This window comes from Misgurnus anguillicaudatus, chromosome 19 (assembly GCF_027580225.2).
Source record: "Misgurnus anguillicaudatus chromosome 19, ASM2758022v2, whole genome shotgun sequence".
Lineage (NCBI taxonomy): Eukaryota > Metazoa > Chordata > Actinopteri > Cypriniformes > Cobitidae > Misgurnus > Misgurnus anguillicaudatus.
Window position 1 is genome coordinate 36,313,783 of NC_073355.2, and position 18,654 is coordinate 36,332,436.

An 18,654-nucleotide genomic window follows, 5' to 3' on the forward strand; every position below is an offset into this window, starting at 1 on the left:
TGACCAACAATCGATAATAGACAACACCATACGTTGGTTATGCGCATGCTCAAAGTCTTCTTCTCCGTGTATAGTGTATATCTGTGGCAGAATTACAGCGCCCCATACTGGTCCGGCATATATACTACACCGCTTTCAGTCGGTTTCAGTGGTTTCGTGTGTTATGATTATTTTTTTTAGAGCAAGGAAAAAAATGATCGGATAGGGGATGCACCGGCTTCGTGTGGACATAGCCTTAAATGCAATCTCTCCCTGTAATTCAAATGAGATCATAAAAATGCAGTAATATGGTATTGTGCAAAACAGGTTTAGGTCTTTTGCGTGTGCTTCAAGAAATAAAGATGTTTAACTTTCAAAGAAGCTAAGATGCGCATAACCAATGTCCATCACATATGTATTGATATTGAGGTTATTCTTCTTCTCACATTTGCTTCGTTTTCTGACATTTGGATACAAAAAAAAAAAAAAACGCCACAAGGTTAGCTGAATACCTTAAAAGTGCATGTATATGAATATTGCCATCAGTTCATAATGCTATTAACACTTTCTTGACAAGTGGACACAAACCTGTTTTCTGGTTTCGTTAAGGATAGCCTATTATGAAGCATGGGCTGGTTACCGGTTTCAGGGTATACCGAGGTTTTAAAGAGTCAAGGTTTTAAAACCACTAAAATTTAATGTGATACCGTTTTCATGGTATAAGCTATGTTTACACAAAATTAGGTAAATAATTAAGTCATGTAATTGATTTGATGTTTACATAAAATATTATAATTTTTTTGAAAGAATATTTTAATTTAAGGTTTATTTTTACCTTGAAAACATGTCCTGTATTGTGTCCAGTTGAAAAGTTGTTGTTTGTATATGCAGACATTTGACAAAAACATATTTTATTGTTGCAATGGCAATATTGCAACACTGTAAAACCGTGGTATTTTTGCTTAAGGTTATCATACCTCCAAAATCTCAAACCAGCCCATGCCTATATGAAACAATTAGAAATGTGACATTTTATTTAATTCATTTATTTTTTATTAACACCATTCCAGCATCTATCCCAGACAGGAGACAACTCTGGGCGGACCCGCACCGGAACTGCTGGCTTCGGCGCGGATCTGGCCCGGAGTCGTCTGCTGTCTGGAATGGCTATATTCATAGCGAGATCCGATTAATCTATACACAAGTAAATCTATACAAGTTGACCAAATCACAAGTTGGGGAATTTAGCATCTCCAATTAACAAATAAAGGTGTCATATAAGAACCATTTTTGGATGAATTGTTGCATAAAGAACACTTAAGGCCCTATTACACATCTGGTGCAATGCAGTGAAAAGCGCGGCACAAGTGTTTTTTGCTAGTTTCAGCCAGACGCAGTTGTCATTTTCACGTTTAGTGCCACGTTGTTCAAATAGCAAATACATTTTCGCACACATGGGCGTTCTGGTCTGAAAACGAGGTGTGTTCAGGCGCGTTGTTGGCGCGTTGCTATTTTGAGGCAACTAAAATAGACTACGCCATTGACCAACTAAAACCTGGTCTAAAGTCAATGGCGCAATAGTGTTTTTGGTATTTAAAGAGCGTGTTAGTAATATGTGCTTATAAACGGGACGACAACGCGGGTTTGCTTATCACATTCATGAATGCGCAACAGCACAAAAACGCTTTTAAATATGAAAGATTAAAGGATTGAATGTAAAAGATTATTATTGAGTCTCTTGGACATAAATGAGGATCGATTATGAGACGTTAGAAGGCGTAAAGAGCTGCTTCACCTGTAGCCTGGTAAGTAATTAAATGCTTTGCTTTAAATAAATCCTTCTATTTTTAAATGTCTTTTAAATTATACCCTACGGATTTATTGTATATGATGATATGATGTACCTGTGGATATGATGAGAAACATTTTAAGTAATGCTTTAAAACCCGTGGCGCTGTCCGAGTGCTGAAACGCTTTTAGCTCTCTGCGCGTTTGTACATTTTTTATCTCTTGTTTGTATTTTTAGAATACAAACCTTTTCTTGCATATTTGCAAATTATTTTATGAGATTACAATGATTATGTAGGATATCAATACATTTACAGAAATGAAAAGCCTGCTATTTGTACTTCTATGACTGAAAGAAAACAGCTTTTAAAGGTTTCAATAAAAAAAAATTAAATTTCAATAAAAATGAAAACAACGCAATTTTTTAACATTATTCTTAAACTGGGGGTCTTCTTCCTCTGCTTAGTTTTTCAGTTTAAAAGTCCGTCATCTAAATAGGGATTAGACATAGCACCAGCGCAACTGGCTTTTAAAGGGGATGAGAGCTGAGACTCTCATTGGTTTATTGCATGTTATGCCCAAAACACTCCCATTACTCAGAATAGGAACAAACCATTTTTCCCGTCGTTAAATTAGCAAAAGTGGCATCGGACACGCCCATTTAGACAGTGTGCCGTTCGCTTTAGACAATGCACTTAGATCGTTAAAATAGGGCCCTTCGTCTCACCACACGTTTGTAAATTCTTTAACTCCTGTTTGTTGCAAATAAAGTATTTTTAGAGTACAAACCTTGTCTTGCTTATTTGTAAATAATTGAGATTACACAGATCATGTAGACTATCCATACATTTATTCCAATTAAAAGCCTGCTGTTTTAATTCCATGACTGAAAGAAAATTACTTTTAAAGAGAACCAAAGGTTTTAATACAAAAAAAAACTATCAATACAAGTAAAAACATTGCATTTTTTAAAAATCAATCATAAACTGGTGGTCTTCTTCCACTGCTTAGTTTTTAGTTTAAAAATTCCGCTATACAATATAAATAGGGAATCTGCATGTCGCAAGCACAACTGGCTTTTAAAGGGGATGAGAGCTGAGACCCTCATTGGTTAATTGCACATTACGCCCAAAACACTCCCATTACTCATTACGAAAATAGGAACACCCCTTTTAGACTGTGAGCTAGGCGCACAAACCATTTTTCATGTCATTAAATTAGCAAAATTGAGACCATGCGCTTAGATTGTTAAAATAGGGAGCTTAATGTCTGAAGAACCTTTTTGTTTCACAAAATGTTATTTTTGTAGTTAAAAAGATTATGAAAGGTATGAAAAAAAGAAACTTTGACTGAAAGGTTCTTTAAGGAACCAAAAATTGTTCTTCTATAAAAGCGCTGTGAAGAAGCACCTTTATTTTTAAGAGTTGACCTTACCTGCAAGTCTTTTGACTGTGGGAAAAAAACGGAGTGAAATGTGACATTTAAAATAGATATTTTAAATTGAGCATGTCACACTACATTGGCTCCAGCTCTTCCGTGACCCCACATATAAGAATAAGAGGTACAGAGGATTAATGGATGAATGGGTTGCAGGTGTCAATCCTTGACATCTCATCCCAGATATGTTGGAAGTGAACCGTTAGATTCTTGTTTTTTAAGCATTTATTTAAATTACATTCGACTAGCAACACTGCTGGATTTCAAGGTGTATAAAGGCTGGGTAAGTTGGTCTAGTCGTCTTGTATGGGATCAGATGATGTGTTGGATCTGTGAGAATCAGTCAGTGTCATGTTAAAACGCCATGACTGTGCTTTAATGAGCTCTAATGTTTCTTTATTGGCTCATTACGACACAGTCATGCTGCAGAGGTAATGGGAGCCATACCGTATGAGGACATAAACAGGGTAAAATACAGTAACAAATGCAATACCATACTGTAGGCAACAAAAGAGGTAGAGATAAAATGGAAAAGCATTGCGTAAAGGAAGTTATGGGTTTGATTCCCAGGGAACACACATTCTGATGAAAAAAAGTATACCGGTAGTTTATATCTTTGGATAGATTCTGCCTAATGCATAAATAAAACCGTATTGTAAAGTTTTACTATTTTCCCTGTCTGTTGCTTTTGACGTAACAGCGAATGCATTTTTCTCCTAGTGTACCAGCTATAGTTTAGTCTGAATACCGTGAGCATGTATTCGAGTATGGGAGCAATGAAACCACCAGAACAGAGAGAAATATGTGTGTGCGTTTGTCAGCTTGTTATTGATGTTTATCATGAGCCCATAATGACAGGCATCATTTAATCAGGACAACAGGAGTAAATATGAACGTGGAGGTTTTCCAGGCTGTCGACAGACAGGATGTTGAGTTATTATAGCTAAGAGGTGAAATGTGATGGCGGGCCGAATGAATGTTGCCGTTTAAACATTTGTCAGCACCTCAGTCGTGAAGATCGAGATTAAAGTGGAGCGCTGACCTTGATTTGATGTGACATTAACAGCGCCTGTTTATTGACTTCCGATGTTTGTCCAAAAATTATATCAGTGAAGGAGGCTCACATTTCACATGTTAGCATTTGTCTTGTAGCAGTTTGCTTGGGAAGTTGTATAGGGGCGGTTAAGACAAGGTTTATCCTCAGTCCCTTACTAAAATGCATGTTTGAGCTGCCTTGATTTAAAAACAGCTTGCACGGACATATCTTAACATATATCAGTGCCATTGTTTTGTCTCAAGATGCACACCAGTATTTTTTTTAGTAAAGTATGTTTGTGTCCTAATATAACTAAGGCCTAGTCCTAGTTTAATCTAAACCTTGTACAGAAAACTGCCCCATACCTAACCTGTTTTAAATGTTATCACTATGTTATAATGGACAGTTTTCCAGTCTATATTAAAGGGACACTCCACTTTTTTTGAAAATATGCTAATTTTCCAGTTCCCCTATAGCAGGGGTGTCCAATCCTGCTCCTGGCGATCGACTATCCTGCAGAGTTCAGGTCCAACTCTAATCAAACACACCTGCCTTCAATTTTCAAGTAATCTTGAAGTCCTTGATTAGCTGCTTCAGGTGTATTTGATTTGGGTTGGAGCTGAACTTTGCAGGACAGTCGATCGCCAGGAGCAGGATTGGACACCCCTGCCCTAGAGTTAAACATTTGATTTTTACTGTTTTGGAATCCATTCAGCTGATCTCCAGGTCTGTCGCTACCACTTTTAGCATAGCTTAGCATAATTCATTGAATCTGATTAGACTATTAGCATCGCGCAAAAAAAATAACCAGTTTTGATATTTTTCCTATTTAAAACTTGGCTTTTCTGAAGTTACATCGTGTACTAAGACCGTCGGAAAATTTAAAGTTGCGATTTACAAGGCAGATATGGAACTATACTCTCATTCTGGCGTAATAATCAAGGACTTTGCTGATGTAACATGGCTGTAGGAGGCGCAATGATATTACGCAGCAGCCGAAAGTAGTCCCCTTAGTAACTTTCAAAGGCAGGTGAATATTTTTGGGCAGTGCGTAATATCATTGCGCCTCTTGCAGCCATGTTACGGCAGCAAAGTCCTTGATTATTATGCCAGAATGAGAGTATAGTTCCTAGTCATATATGCCTAGAAAATTTCAACTTTAATTTTCCGTCGGTCTTAGTACACGATGTAACTACAGAAGAGTCAAGTTTTAAATCGGAAAAACATTGAAACTCTTTGGTTATTTTTGAGCGCGATGCTAATGGTCTAATCAGATTCAATGGATTGTGCTAAGCTATGCTAAAAGCAAGTAGAGGTAGCTGCAGGCTGGAGCAATGGGCGTGCCATAAGGTCGGAAAGAAATGGGGCGTGCCGTAAGGTTTTTTCAATTGGACGCGAAAAGCTTCCTGATCCGCACAAAAGCTAGCCATAAACTTCATCACTATACAAAATACATTTCTTTCACTGTAAAAATAACAATAATGATATTGAGAATACATTCAAAAGTATGTTACCTTCGAAAACTTCTGTATGGCGTGGGTTACATGACGTCATCACCACCGCAACTTTTTCAGGATCAATCATTAAAAAACATTCATAATGTTTGTGATAAATGCACTTTTTGTAAAACATTTATTTTTGTACTGCCCTTTTTCTATTTCATTTTGGACTGACTTCAAAATAGATATTCCTAAAAAAGAAATTCCCAGTATAAGAATTTAGAACCTCGTGATATTTTACTTTGTTTCCAAAACCCATATTTTTCTGGAAAAAAATTATATAATTAAATTATTTTGTCGACATTTTATATGCATACTACACAAATAAAAGAAACCCTCCTATATTACCTTTTATAAGACCTCGCAGTATACTTCGAAACCCTTTCAAACATGAGATCACAAAACAAAACGTTTTTGAAAATATCTATAACTACTTTGATTCATAAACTTTTATTTTTGTATTCATTTGTATTTTTCATTTTATACTTGTTATTCTCTGATGTACACATTTTGAGCTGTATTTACAATGCTTTGTATTCATAGTTTTTTATTGCATTATACTTGAAATGTCTGTATTTGAACTAAATAATAAAATAAAAAATTCATTAAAAAACAAATTATTATTTTAAAGATAAAAATGTCTCTAAAAGTAATGTAATTTTTATAAAAATGGTACAGCAAATGTTTTTGCTGTATAAAGGCATATACGTGTTTGAATACTCACCATATAATTGTTAAATGAAGTAAAAACTTCTATTAAGTGACATTAATCAATTAAGCAAAACAAACACCATTTTATCCAAAAAACATTTATTCATTTTTCATTACTTCAGTCATTTTTACAATACATTTTTTGAAACGTCAATTGAAGTTGTCATCAAAGGCTTGTGTTCTTGTGTTCAAAACTCATTCCTTCGAACAGAAGCCATCAAACTCTCTAAATAGAACGCAGTGACCCCCTTCATGGCGAACCGCGCGAAGTCTGTGGTTTTTGCAAATGGCCTTGTATCTTGTGATATTCACAAGGTCTAACAACACTGAGAGCACAGAACGGACATCAACATAAATCGCCGACTCGGATGTCTTCTATGCAAATGCAGTCATTAATTTTTCTCACTGTAACATGTATCTGTCAACAACAATTTAATTATTCCCGAAGCTGAAAAGATGTCAAGCAAAGAGACCATCAAATAATATCGCACATGTATTATATCCATCTTCTTCTTTCCTTCAAAAGAAAATTACAATTTCTTTTTAGCTAAAGGAAATGACGTATAACTATGGTTAAGGCTGATTGGCAACGCAAGTTGCCAGGAGGAAGCTCCTTTGACCAATGAGAAACCTCTTACCATGCCCCTACCTCCTGCCACGCCCCTACCTTTTGCCACGCCCATTGCTCCAAGCTGCAGCTACCCCTGTCTCGCTAAAAGTGGTAGCGCCATACCTGGAGATCAGCTGAATGGTTTCCAAACTGGTAAAAATCAAATGTTTAACTCTAGGGGAGCTGGAAAATGAACATTTTCAAAAAAGTGAAGTGTTCCTTTAATATTAAAGATCAAGTAAAATCAAATTTGAGATTTGTGGCTTTTAGCAAAATGTCTTTTAGCATCGAAGCCATAAGTATAGTAGTGTACTAACTTTTAAAAAGGGCAAAAATATTGATGACTCATACTGACAGCACTTTGTCCAAATAAATGCTCTTTACAATAAAAATGCTACTCTCCATAAAACTTCTGCCATTGACTAGCAAGTACTAAATCTAGTTTCATGGCTAATGGCCATATTTAAAGTCCTCATAAAAACAAAATTGTAGTTTTTCGGCTTTTATTATGAATATTTTATTAACCTTAAAAGAACTAATGTGCTCTTAAACATTGAAAAATATACACATTTAAAACATAACAGCATTCAAAACGTACAGTCTGTTTCTACGCCAATTTTCATGACATCATTCAGCACTGTGAGACGAACAAAATGCTATTGATTATATTAAAAGGGGGCAGAGCCTCTCGCTATGTCCCACCCTAAAGTCTGTTTTAGTGCAAATTATCAACATATCGAACAAAGCTGTGAATTTGAAGGCAGACGGCAGATGACTCCGGGCCTAAAGCTGACATCCGGTTCAAATCTGGCCTGGAGTCTGCTGTCTAAGAAAACTTAACTATTCAGCTTTAAACATTAATTGATCATTAAATATTGCACTTAAAGCTATTAAGCATTTCACACTCATTTATTATTTGCTTTTTGCATTGTAACCTCAAACTATAAAATGATTGATCATGCCTAAAAATATATTCGTAAGTCTGGAGAGTTCATAGTTCAGGCCTGTTTAGTGGCCTGTTTCATTTTCAAAAAACTTTCACTCATTTAATTTCATATAAGATACTGATATATAATATGATACATTACAATATTGGTCCTGATCAAGTCTGCACAAATATATGTAGGCACATGGAGTGTGTGTGTATCTGTTTTTAGCCCTTGCAAGTTTGTAACATGATGTTTTGTTGGTATGCCATTCTGGTGCAATATTAAATTTGAATTCAATGTGATACCACAGGAGGAGAAGAGCTATTTTTTGGGGTTTATTACTTTGGCCGTTTCCCTTTTTGTCCTCTCTCTCTCTTGATATTACAATCCACCGCGACTGGATATGAGTTCGGTCAAGTGAGGGCACGGAGGAAGTTATGACAGAGCAAAACTCTTTTAAATATCGGAGTCAGAAAATGTACTAAAGTTGAAATACAATTCCATTTAAATTCAAATGAATGGGAATTGGAAATGAAAATGAGCCCAGGGATGGATGGAAATACTATAAGCACTATAAATTTAAGAAATGTATGCTTCCCCTTGATGTGTGAGGGCTTTTTAATGGGATTATTTTTTACAATGTTTGAAACCGCAGTGACCTTGAAGTTATATGAATACTTTTGGAAAGACTCCAGAGTTCCAATTCTATAAAGATTTCGATGTGTTACTGTGGTCTATTTTTCAAGTTGATGTGCAGTATGGTAAAGTATAAATAACAATCAATAACAGCTTTTCCATGTGCCGGTGTAAGGTTATCACTGGTGAATAAAAAATTCCTCTTCTTTTCCCCCACTAGAGGGTGTTGAACACTTTGAGTATTCAGTTCTGTATTTACTTCATTCTGCTATAGAGATCAGATCAGGACCACATTATCTGTAACACATCATATATACATATATATATATATAGTTTCATTTAAATAAGGATTGCCGATGGTTAAGGAATGGTGCATGGGCATAGTGGGGTACTTCATGTCATGCTGGATCATTCCTCTGCTTGATACTTTGATCTAATCTGGTATATGTTCTCAAAGGCCCATACTTAGAGAGAGCCAAATCACAGATCACTAATCTGAGCAGACACAAACTTTCTTTCTGATAGCAGCTCAGTACGAGTAAGGACAGTGACACATTTTAAACCCAGATAGAGAGAGAGAATAAAGAGGGAGCTGTTGATTGGTAGACTGGATTACATCTCTTAAAGGCAAAGGGTGATATTTCTGGCACTACAATCTCAAAAGCGTTAGGTCGAAAAGGTACAAATCCAGCCGTTTGGTTAAATTAACACGGAAAATATTTATATTTGACCCAACAATACTCACATTTTCCTCCAGCACTGTGAATGTTTAATGGATGGGTGTTTCCAAAAAAGACACAAGAAACTGGAATTAGTTATGTCTTGTGAGCTTATGCACATCGTGTTTGTTTATTGTTGTGACCTAGATGAGGATCAGATAACATTTTATGGCAAAAAAACAGTTCATTCCTAGGGGTTCACATAATTTTTCTTGCCACTGTATCTCTAAAATCACAATTAAGCAAACGTATTTCCAGTGTTGGGAGTAACGCATTACAAGTAACGTGCATTACGAAATAATATTACTTTTCTGAAGTAACGGGTAAAGTAACGCATTACTTTATACATTTACACATTAATATTTCAGTTACTTTTTAAAAAAGTAATGCGAGTTACTTTTCAGTTTAATTATTTAATTAAAAAAAATTATGTACTGAATTACATAAAATTACGCACTCTATGCGTGCGCGTCTGAGCGGCAACAGTTTGAGTCAGAAACGGAGATGGTTGGCCAGAGCTTGACATTTTTGCGATGGAAATATGCAATTTCTGAATGCAGAACTACTCGGCCATAAAAACACCTGAAAAGAGATCAAGCCTCAGCCAAGTAAGAAAAACGCAAAAGTAACTTAAAAGTAACGTAAGTATTACTTTCCATGAAAAGTAACTAAGTAACACAATTAGTTACTTTTTTGAGGAGTAACTTAATATTGTAATGCATTACTTTTAAAAGTAACTTTCCTCAACACTGCATATTTCTGACTAACAATTATCATCAACTGTACCATAACTTTTGTTTCTTATGCTCAAATTGCACTATAAATGCAATTTTAGCTACTGTGCACAAACGCCAAATGTGTCTCTGACTCTATACAGACCCTTCCCATAAAGAATTGTCAGTCTTTATCGATTGATGATTGGTTCTTTTAACAGGAAGGTGGGACTTCAGGCACCAAAGTGGCCATATTACATATCCCCATTGATAGTAATAGGTCTTGTTATATCTTTGGCTCAACTAATGAATGTCTTACACATTAAAGGGACATTTCACTTTTATAGAAAATAGGCTTATTTTCCAGCTCCCCTAGAGTTAAAGGTACAGTGTGTAAATTTTAGTGGCATCTAGTGGTAAGGTTGCGAATGGCAACCAATGGCTCAGTTAACTGCTCACCTCTTGCTTTTAAAATGCATAGAAAAGCTACGGTAGGCGTCACCAGACAAACATGTCATCTTCGGAGACAGCTTCGTAAAAAAAAAGTTTGTCCTTTAAGGGCTTCTGTAGAAACATGGCGGCACAAAATGGCGACTTCCATGTAAGGGGACCCTCGGTATGTAGATAAAAATGTCTCATTCTAAGGTAATAAAAACATAAAGGTTCATTATGAATGGTCTTTATACACCCCTGATAATGTAGTTTTGTATATTACTTTGCATTTCTGTCAAGAGATCGTTCTTAAAATTACACACTGCACCTTTAAACAATTAAGTTTTACCGTTTTGGAATCCATTCAACTGATCTCCGGGTCTGGCGCTAGCACTTTTAGCATAGCTTAGCATAATTCATTGAATCTGATTACACTATTAGCATCGCGCAAAAAAATAACCAAAGAGTTTCGATATTTTTTCTTTTTAAAACTTGACTCTTCTGTAGTTACATCGTGTACTAAGACAGACGGAAAATTAAAAGTTGCGATTTTCTAGGCAGATATGGCTAGGAACTATAATCTCATTCTGGCGTAATAATCAAGAACTTTGCTGCCGTTCAGTCCACAGCTCACTCCCTTTCGAAACGCATAGAGAATCTATAGTAGCTGCCAAGGGACAAATTTCTCATCACCTGAGACAACGTAGTGACGAAACGCGCTCTATTAACCAGTTTGTCCGTTTAGGGCTACTGTAGAAACATGGTGGTGAAAATGGCGTCTTTCATGTAAGAGACCCGTGTTGTATGTAGATAAAAACGTTTCATTTTAAGGTTATATAAACAATACAGTTAATTTTGTAACGTCTTAATACACCGCTGATAATATAGTTATGCATGTTATATTGCATTTCTGTCAAGAGATCCTTCTAAAAGTTACACAAGGCACCTTTAACTCTGTTGTAAGTGTGAGCTGTAAGATCAATGTTCTCCACTGTCTGCATCCACATCAGTTTTCAGTACATTTATCACATCTGTTATGGCCGACATGTAAATGTAATCTATCACCTGCACAGGAAAGCTAGTCTTTTGAAATAAGTCGGTCTCATCGCTCAAAAGAGGTGTTGTGCGTTTACTTATTGTTCCATTTGATAGATATTTATACAAGGGCACGAAGCCTGTATATCAAAGCAAGAGCATGAGCAATCTGTACCAACTGCTGTGTCGAAATCTGTCATTGTGACTGTGCTAAAAAACAAGTTATAGCTGAGCGAATCAAATTCACCCTGTGTTTAATGTTTAATAAAAGAGCACCTATTTCATTGCTAACATTTTTTTTGTTTATTTGTTATAATACAATGTGTTCGCGTGGTTTATGGTTAAAAACACATTATTTGTAAATTTTTGTAGATCCAGATTCCACACACGGATTTGAAAAGCTCTGTGTCCGTGATTGGCCAGCTAATCTGTACGTTGTGATTGGTCTGAATTCCCGCTGACATCAGCCGGAAATGTGACGCTCCTTACCATGTTTGAAAGATTCGCTCAAAATGCAAATGCTAATAGGAGTTAAAGGATTAGTCCATTTTCTTAAAAGAAAAATCCAGATAATTTACTCACCACCATGTCATCCAAAATGTTGATGTCTTTCTTTGTTCAGTCGAGAAGAAATTATGTTTTTTGAAGAAAACATTGCAGGATTTTTCTAATTTTAATGGACTTTAATAGAACCCAACATCCAATACCTAACTCAACACTCAACAGCTACCCCCAACGGAGTTTCAAAGGACCACAAACAATCCCAAACGAGGCACAAGGGTCCCATCCAGCGAAACGACCGTCATTTTTGACAAGAAAAAAACAAATATACACTTTTAAAGCACAACTTCTCGTCATGTAGATCGGTCGTGATGCGCCAGCTGACCCCACTACGTCACCGCAATACGTCATGACGTCAAGAGCTCACAGAGGACGAACGCGAAACTCCGCCCCAGTGTTTACAAGTGTGTTGAAAGAGGACCGTTCCTACGTTGTTGTATGTCAACTGATACTAATTAATGTCTTTGTGTCAGTTTATTGTTTAAAATGGTCCGCAAATGTGCGTTTTATATATGTAACACGTGACCTCCCTACGTCACTACGCATTTACGTTAGGTCGCGCTGGACCGGACCTTGACGAAAAGTTGTGGTTTAAAAGTACATATTTTTTGTTTTTCTTGTCGAGGATGGCAATCGTTTCGCTAGATGGGACCCTTATATGCCTCGTTTGGGATTGTTTGTAGTCCTTTGAAACTCCGTTGAAAAAAAATGTGAGTGTTGAGTTGAGTATTGAATGTTGGGTTCTATTAAAGTCCATTAAAATTAGAAAAATTCTGCAATGTTTTCTTCAAAAAACATAATTTCTTCTGGACTGAACAAAGAAAGACATCAACATTTTGGATGACATGGTGGTGAATAAATTATCTGGATTTTTCTTTTAAGAAAATGGAATATTCCTTTAACTTACAGGCTGTGAGTCTGAAGCGGGAGGAATTATGATAATGTCGGTCTTTACTACATCACCAATCTCTGGAAGTAAACTTTTGCCTACAATCCGTGTGTTTGTTGTAGTGTTTGTTGTAGTAGCAAATTGACTGAAATAGATTATGAGATTTAAGCAGAGATATGGTCACATATGTATAGATTGTAACAATACAAATAAAGCATTGCTGAATAATCTAACCTAACTGTACAAAAATGTCCATAAATGTACAAACAGTGTTCGAAAACCTTTCAGACCATGTAAACCTACTTTATGGCCCAGTGTAGGAATAAAGGCATTACTATATGAGCTCTGGCCACACGGGACGCTGGATGAGGTGATACCATCAGGCTGCAAAGCATGACATACTAGGAGGGGATTACGTGGGATTACATGGCGTCTGGCTCATGAGACATGGTAAATTTGGTCAGCATGTTAAAAGTGGCACTCGTGTGTCTAGGCAGTTGGACGGCTAATGCCATGCAAAGACCCGAATCCCTTTGAAAACAGTAGTGAGTTTAAGGGATAACCCTGACACATTGATACTCATGTTGTTTAAGCATTGAAGCGTTGATATTGGTGGATTTATGAGTGTAATCATGATGGATAAAATAAGGGAGATATAAAGGAAGATGATAAAAAATCGAAAGCTCAAATTAACCTCACTTTTAGGTTGTTTGTTTTGCTATCCATACCGACAAGCTTTTAAAACCCAATAAGGTAACTTTAAGGGCACTGTTTCTAGCTTCTATTGCTTATTGACTTTCCATTGCAGGGATTAATGTAGACGGCTCTGTAAAAATAAAGGCCAAAAGACACACAAGTTAGGGGTCATAAATCCATGTTCTCCATTTGTTGAGAGAAAATGGGATTTTTTTCACAGTGCCCACCATCTGTTGGATCAGACTGCATGGTTTCAGTGTATCAACTTAACAGCTGGGTAACTTTACAAAGCCGTTCGATCTCCGACTAAAGCTAAAATATTTGATGGGTTAAAAAAAGGAATTCACCCAAACGTCAGTGAAACTTCAAACCTTAATTTGTTTTCCCATAACTAACATATTGTCCACCCCTGTTTTCTTCCATCCAGGCAGTAGGCTGAGACTGAGATGGGCGTTCATCTAGGGTGTCTCAGCGACACACTGTGGCTGCCGTTGCTGCTGCTGTTGTCCGTCAGCTCCGCCCCCCGTTGCCAGGGCCGACCGTTCGGGATGGTTGACTCCACCGTGAACGTGGCGGTGGTCTTCAGTGGCTCCACCTACCAGATGGAGATCAAAGGGCGACTGAGTCGAGAGAACTTCATGGACCTGCCGCTGGAGGTGAACCCCATTACCGTGCTGGTGAACAACACCAACCCGCGCACCCTACTGACACGCATCTGCGACACGCTGGCTGCTAACAGGGTGCACGGAGTGGTCTTTGAAGATAACATTGGGTCGGAGGCGGTGGCTCAGATCCTGGACTTCATCTCGACGCAGACGGCGGTGCCCATATTGGGCATCAGTGGAGGGTCCGCTGTTGTCTTACCGCACAAGGTCAGAGTCGAGGTCTTAAGCATGCGGGCACATGCCAGTTTTTAGAGACATAACATAAGAAACCCCTTAGTGACAATTAAAGGGTTTTCTTAACTTAAAGGGATAGTTCACCCAAAAATGAAAAATCTGTCATCATTTAATCAACCTCATGTTGTTGCAAACCTGTATGAGTTTCTTTCTTATGTTAAACACAAAGGAAGATATTTTAATAAATGATGGTTACCACCCATTGATAGTAGGAAAAACAAATACTATGGAAGTCAGTGGGTACCATTAACTGTGTGCTTACCATTAATAATCAAAATATAATTTTTGTGTTCCACAGAATCTAAAAAAACTCATACAGATTTAGAACAACATGAGGGTGAGAAAATGACACATTTTTCATTTTTGGGTGAACTATCCCTTTAAGGGATTTCTTGCAACTGGACCCTGATTGGCTTTAACATCATCTTGATGTTTACTTTACAAAAAAGACCGGATGACTGTACATCAGTAATTCTCAGACTTTTTCAGCGTGTGGCCCCCCTTGTGTACTGTGCATCCCTTCATGGCCCCCCAACAAAAATGTATGACATACAACATTATAAAACTTTAAACAAATTTGAATTGAACAAAACATATTAAATGATACAATGTATTGCTGTTGGTTTTAGCCTTATTTTCTGCAGTTTAATTACACATAATTTAATGATAAATTAATGTATTTTAGAAAATGTCATAAACTAGGGCCCCCTGGCACAATCTCACGTCCCCAGTTTGAGAACCACTGCTGTACATTACGCCACATGGCTACATACAAAATATATGTCAGAAAAATGTATATAAGTTTAAGATATAAGTTTATAAGTATATACGTTTAAGATGCTTTACAAAAGTAAAGTCTTGTGTTTGAGACAGAGACCCTGATTTTGAAAAGTCAAATTAAAAAACAAAACAGAAAATATACTGAAAAAAAAAAACAATACGTAGAATTTACTGTGTGAATATTACTTGAAAAAAATATTTTTGCAAAAACTTTCACAATAAATATTAAAGAGTAACTAAACACTTAACCAACTTTTTTTAGTTTATGATCTTTAAGAATGATGGTTTATTAGTGCTGTTCATTGATTTTAGTACGTTTTTTGACATTTGGATATAAAGTGTTTCAATATACTACAATATATGGTGTGAAAACGTCTGAGTGCTGCCCTCTTCAGGTTGAACGGTGGCTACTGCAGTTGAATTTTCCTATTGGATGTTGGGTCCAAAAAGTAACTCGTTACGTAAGCAGGTTTAAGCTCACCACGCCCTTGTTAGGATCTCACCACATGATTGGTAAGAGCTTAGTTCGTCCCCTCTATCTCCGTTGGGATCTGCCCACTTTTCTTGCATTTTTCAAATATTGCCAGTGGGTGGAGTCAGGCTCTGACCAGGGGTTTAGTTACGTTTAAGTAAATCTAATACGGAGTCCCTAAGGGGACATGGAGCAAAAATGAAATAAAGTTTCAAATTAGGGTTTTGCGTGAGCACATGAAAGGTTTGCGTGAGCACATGAAACTAAACTTTAGATTTTTTTACTCCAATGTCACCTTAGGGGCTCGGTAATGTTAAGTAAAATTACATTGTAAAAAATTTGATATCTACTTAAAAAAATCTTAATAACAATCTTTAATTGAATCTTCCGGATTCAATCATGTAACATTACCTCTTCTTATATTTATTATTTTATACCATGATGAGCAAGTAAAAAGAGACTGGTCTCAGTACTGGTATTAGCACAGTTATTGCTCATTAGCTGAATTAACACATCATGATATGCATTCCCATCATTATAGTTTCAACAAGTTAATTTCCTTCTTGCAAATTTAAGTGGATTATACGTTATAAAATTAAGTTCAATTGACTCAATAATGTACCGAGCCACAAAGGTGACATTGGGGTAAAAAAAGTTAAGTTTCATGTGCTCACGCGAAACCTTCATGTGCAGAATTTTTTTGCGCATGCGAAACTAAACTTTATTTAATTTTTGCTCCATGTCCCCTTAGGGCAGTGCTTCTCAATTATTTTCTGTCACGCCCCCCCTAGGAAGGAGTAAACATTTTGCGCCCCCCAACTCTCCGCCACGACTGTAAAAAGTATAATTTGTCATTAACCTTTTTAGTAACATTAAAGAAAACACAAAAATAGAAATATCAATCAACTTACAACAAAGAATAACTTTATTAACATTGTTTTTTAGTCTGTAACAAAAAAGATTTAAAATGCATACATTTGCCTGAAAAAAAACTATCCTTATTTAAAGTATAATATTTTTTGACCATTTGATACTGAAAAATTAAATTAAAAATAATCTATAAATAATAATAAAAACTCAAGCGGCTTATCAGCGTGATTGGGGTGTAATGGCTTTAAGTGACAGTGCAAAAAAAATCACTTCCTGAAAAGTATTTTCCACGGGGTCTCGCGCGCCCCCCTGGTGTCGCTTTGAGCACCCCCCTGGGGGTCCCGCCCCACTATTTGAGAAGCACTGCCTTAGGGGCTCCGTAATATAGTGTTCATTTAGAATTACTTAAATTACTCACGTTTATGTTGTTTTATTTACCAAAATTTGAGTTTGAGTTGATTTTTTAATATAGTTTTTACTTCGTTAAATCTACTAAGGCACATAATAATTTTTACAGTGTACAAAACATTGTCTCTGAATGCTGAAATGCAATAAAACCGGTGTTTATTACTAGAAAACCTTTTATAGCACATCATTGGGAAAACAGACTAATAAATAATAAATCATCATGTTATCATTATTTGCAAGCTCTGTTGCTTAAAAATATAATCGCCATTGAGTTTTGAGAAACAAACATTGTTCATTTAAAATTGTACAAAATTATATGAAGCAAATAGGAACTATTGTGTTTAAAAGGACTTGTTTGAGCACAATGCAGAAACATAAACCCTGATTGAAATTTACAACTATATCTTTAAATTTATAATGTGCCGTTTGTTCACATACATGACTTTTTTTCAATTAGATACCATAAGGCAGGTGCATACACTGACAGAAGAAATGGTCAAAATATCTACACCAGCTTTCACTGGGGTGCTGCCACCTTTTGAAAAAGTACACCTTTGCACCTAAAGAGTTCATATTAGTACCTCGGAGGTACATATAAGTACCAAATGTATACATATCTATACCTAAATTAAACATATTAGGACTTTTTTAGAGGGTATGCCACAATGACAGCTGGGGTACATGCTGTATTTAGATCAGTGTTGGGGGCAACACATTACTAGTAACATGCATTACCTACCCAGTCTCACAAAGTTTCGTTATATAGTCACGTATTTTTTTGATTCTTTTTTCGTGCTATTATCACGAAATTTCGTGTTTTTTCGTGATCGTGTAACGAATTCCTGTTTTCGTGTGGTTGTCGCGTGTTGGTTGCTCGACTGTTTTGTCCTATTTTTAAACCATTGTCGCTTTGGTTTAGGGTTAGATTTGGTGCTTGCATTAGAATGTCACTTTATATATTGATCTATACTATTTTTTCTGATTTTTTTTTTATATGTCGCCTGGCGTTAGGGTTAGAGTTGGGTTTGGTTAGGGATGCCATTTTATGTAAATCTGGCCCTAAACCGAAGCGACAATGGTAAGAAGGTGGGACAGAGCAGTTGAGTGACCAATGCGTGATAATCACACGAAAACAGGAATTCGTTATACGATCACAAAAAAACACGAAATTTCGTGATAATAGCGTGAGACTGGGCTGGCATTACGTAATAATATTACTTTTCTGAAGTAACGAGTAAAGTAACACATTACTTTTTAAATGTATATAATGCAAGTTACTTTTTTTGTTTAATTAAATACATTAAAAAAAATTATTTACTGAATTAAACTAAACGTAGTCACATTACACGGCGTACACGCCTGTGTGGGAACAGTTTGAGTCAGAAACTGAGATGGCTTCCCAAAGCTCGACATTTTTGTGATGAAATATGCAATTTCTAAATGCAGAATTTTTCAGTCATAAAAAACACCTGCAAGGCCTGAAAGACATCAAGCCTCAGCCAAGAAAAAGTAACGCAAAAGTAACTAAAAAGTAACGTAAGCATTACTTTCCATG

General features: G+C 36.4%; 1 protein-coding gene across 2 annotated transcripts in view; it reads left to right on the top strand.

Annotated features, from left to right (window-relative positions):
* The window catches only part of grin2ca (glutamate receptor, ionotropic, N-methyl D-aspartate 2Ca), an 83,191-nt gene that overhangs the window by 10,806 nt on the left and 53,731 nt on the right, over window positions 1–18,654 (top strand). For both annotated transcript variants that reach the window (XM_055194716.2, XM_055194715.2), the window contains exon 3: window positions 14,098–14,542. In XM_055194716.2, the coding sequence (XP_055050691.2) occupies window positions 14,117–14,542 (426 nt within the window). In that variant the 5' untranslated portion in view covers window positions 14,098–14,116. The remainder of the gene's footprint in view (window positions 1–14,097; window positions 14,543–18,654) is intronic.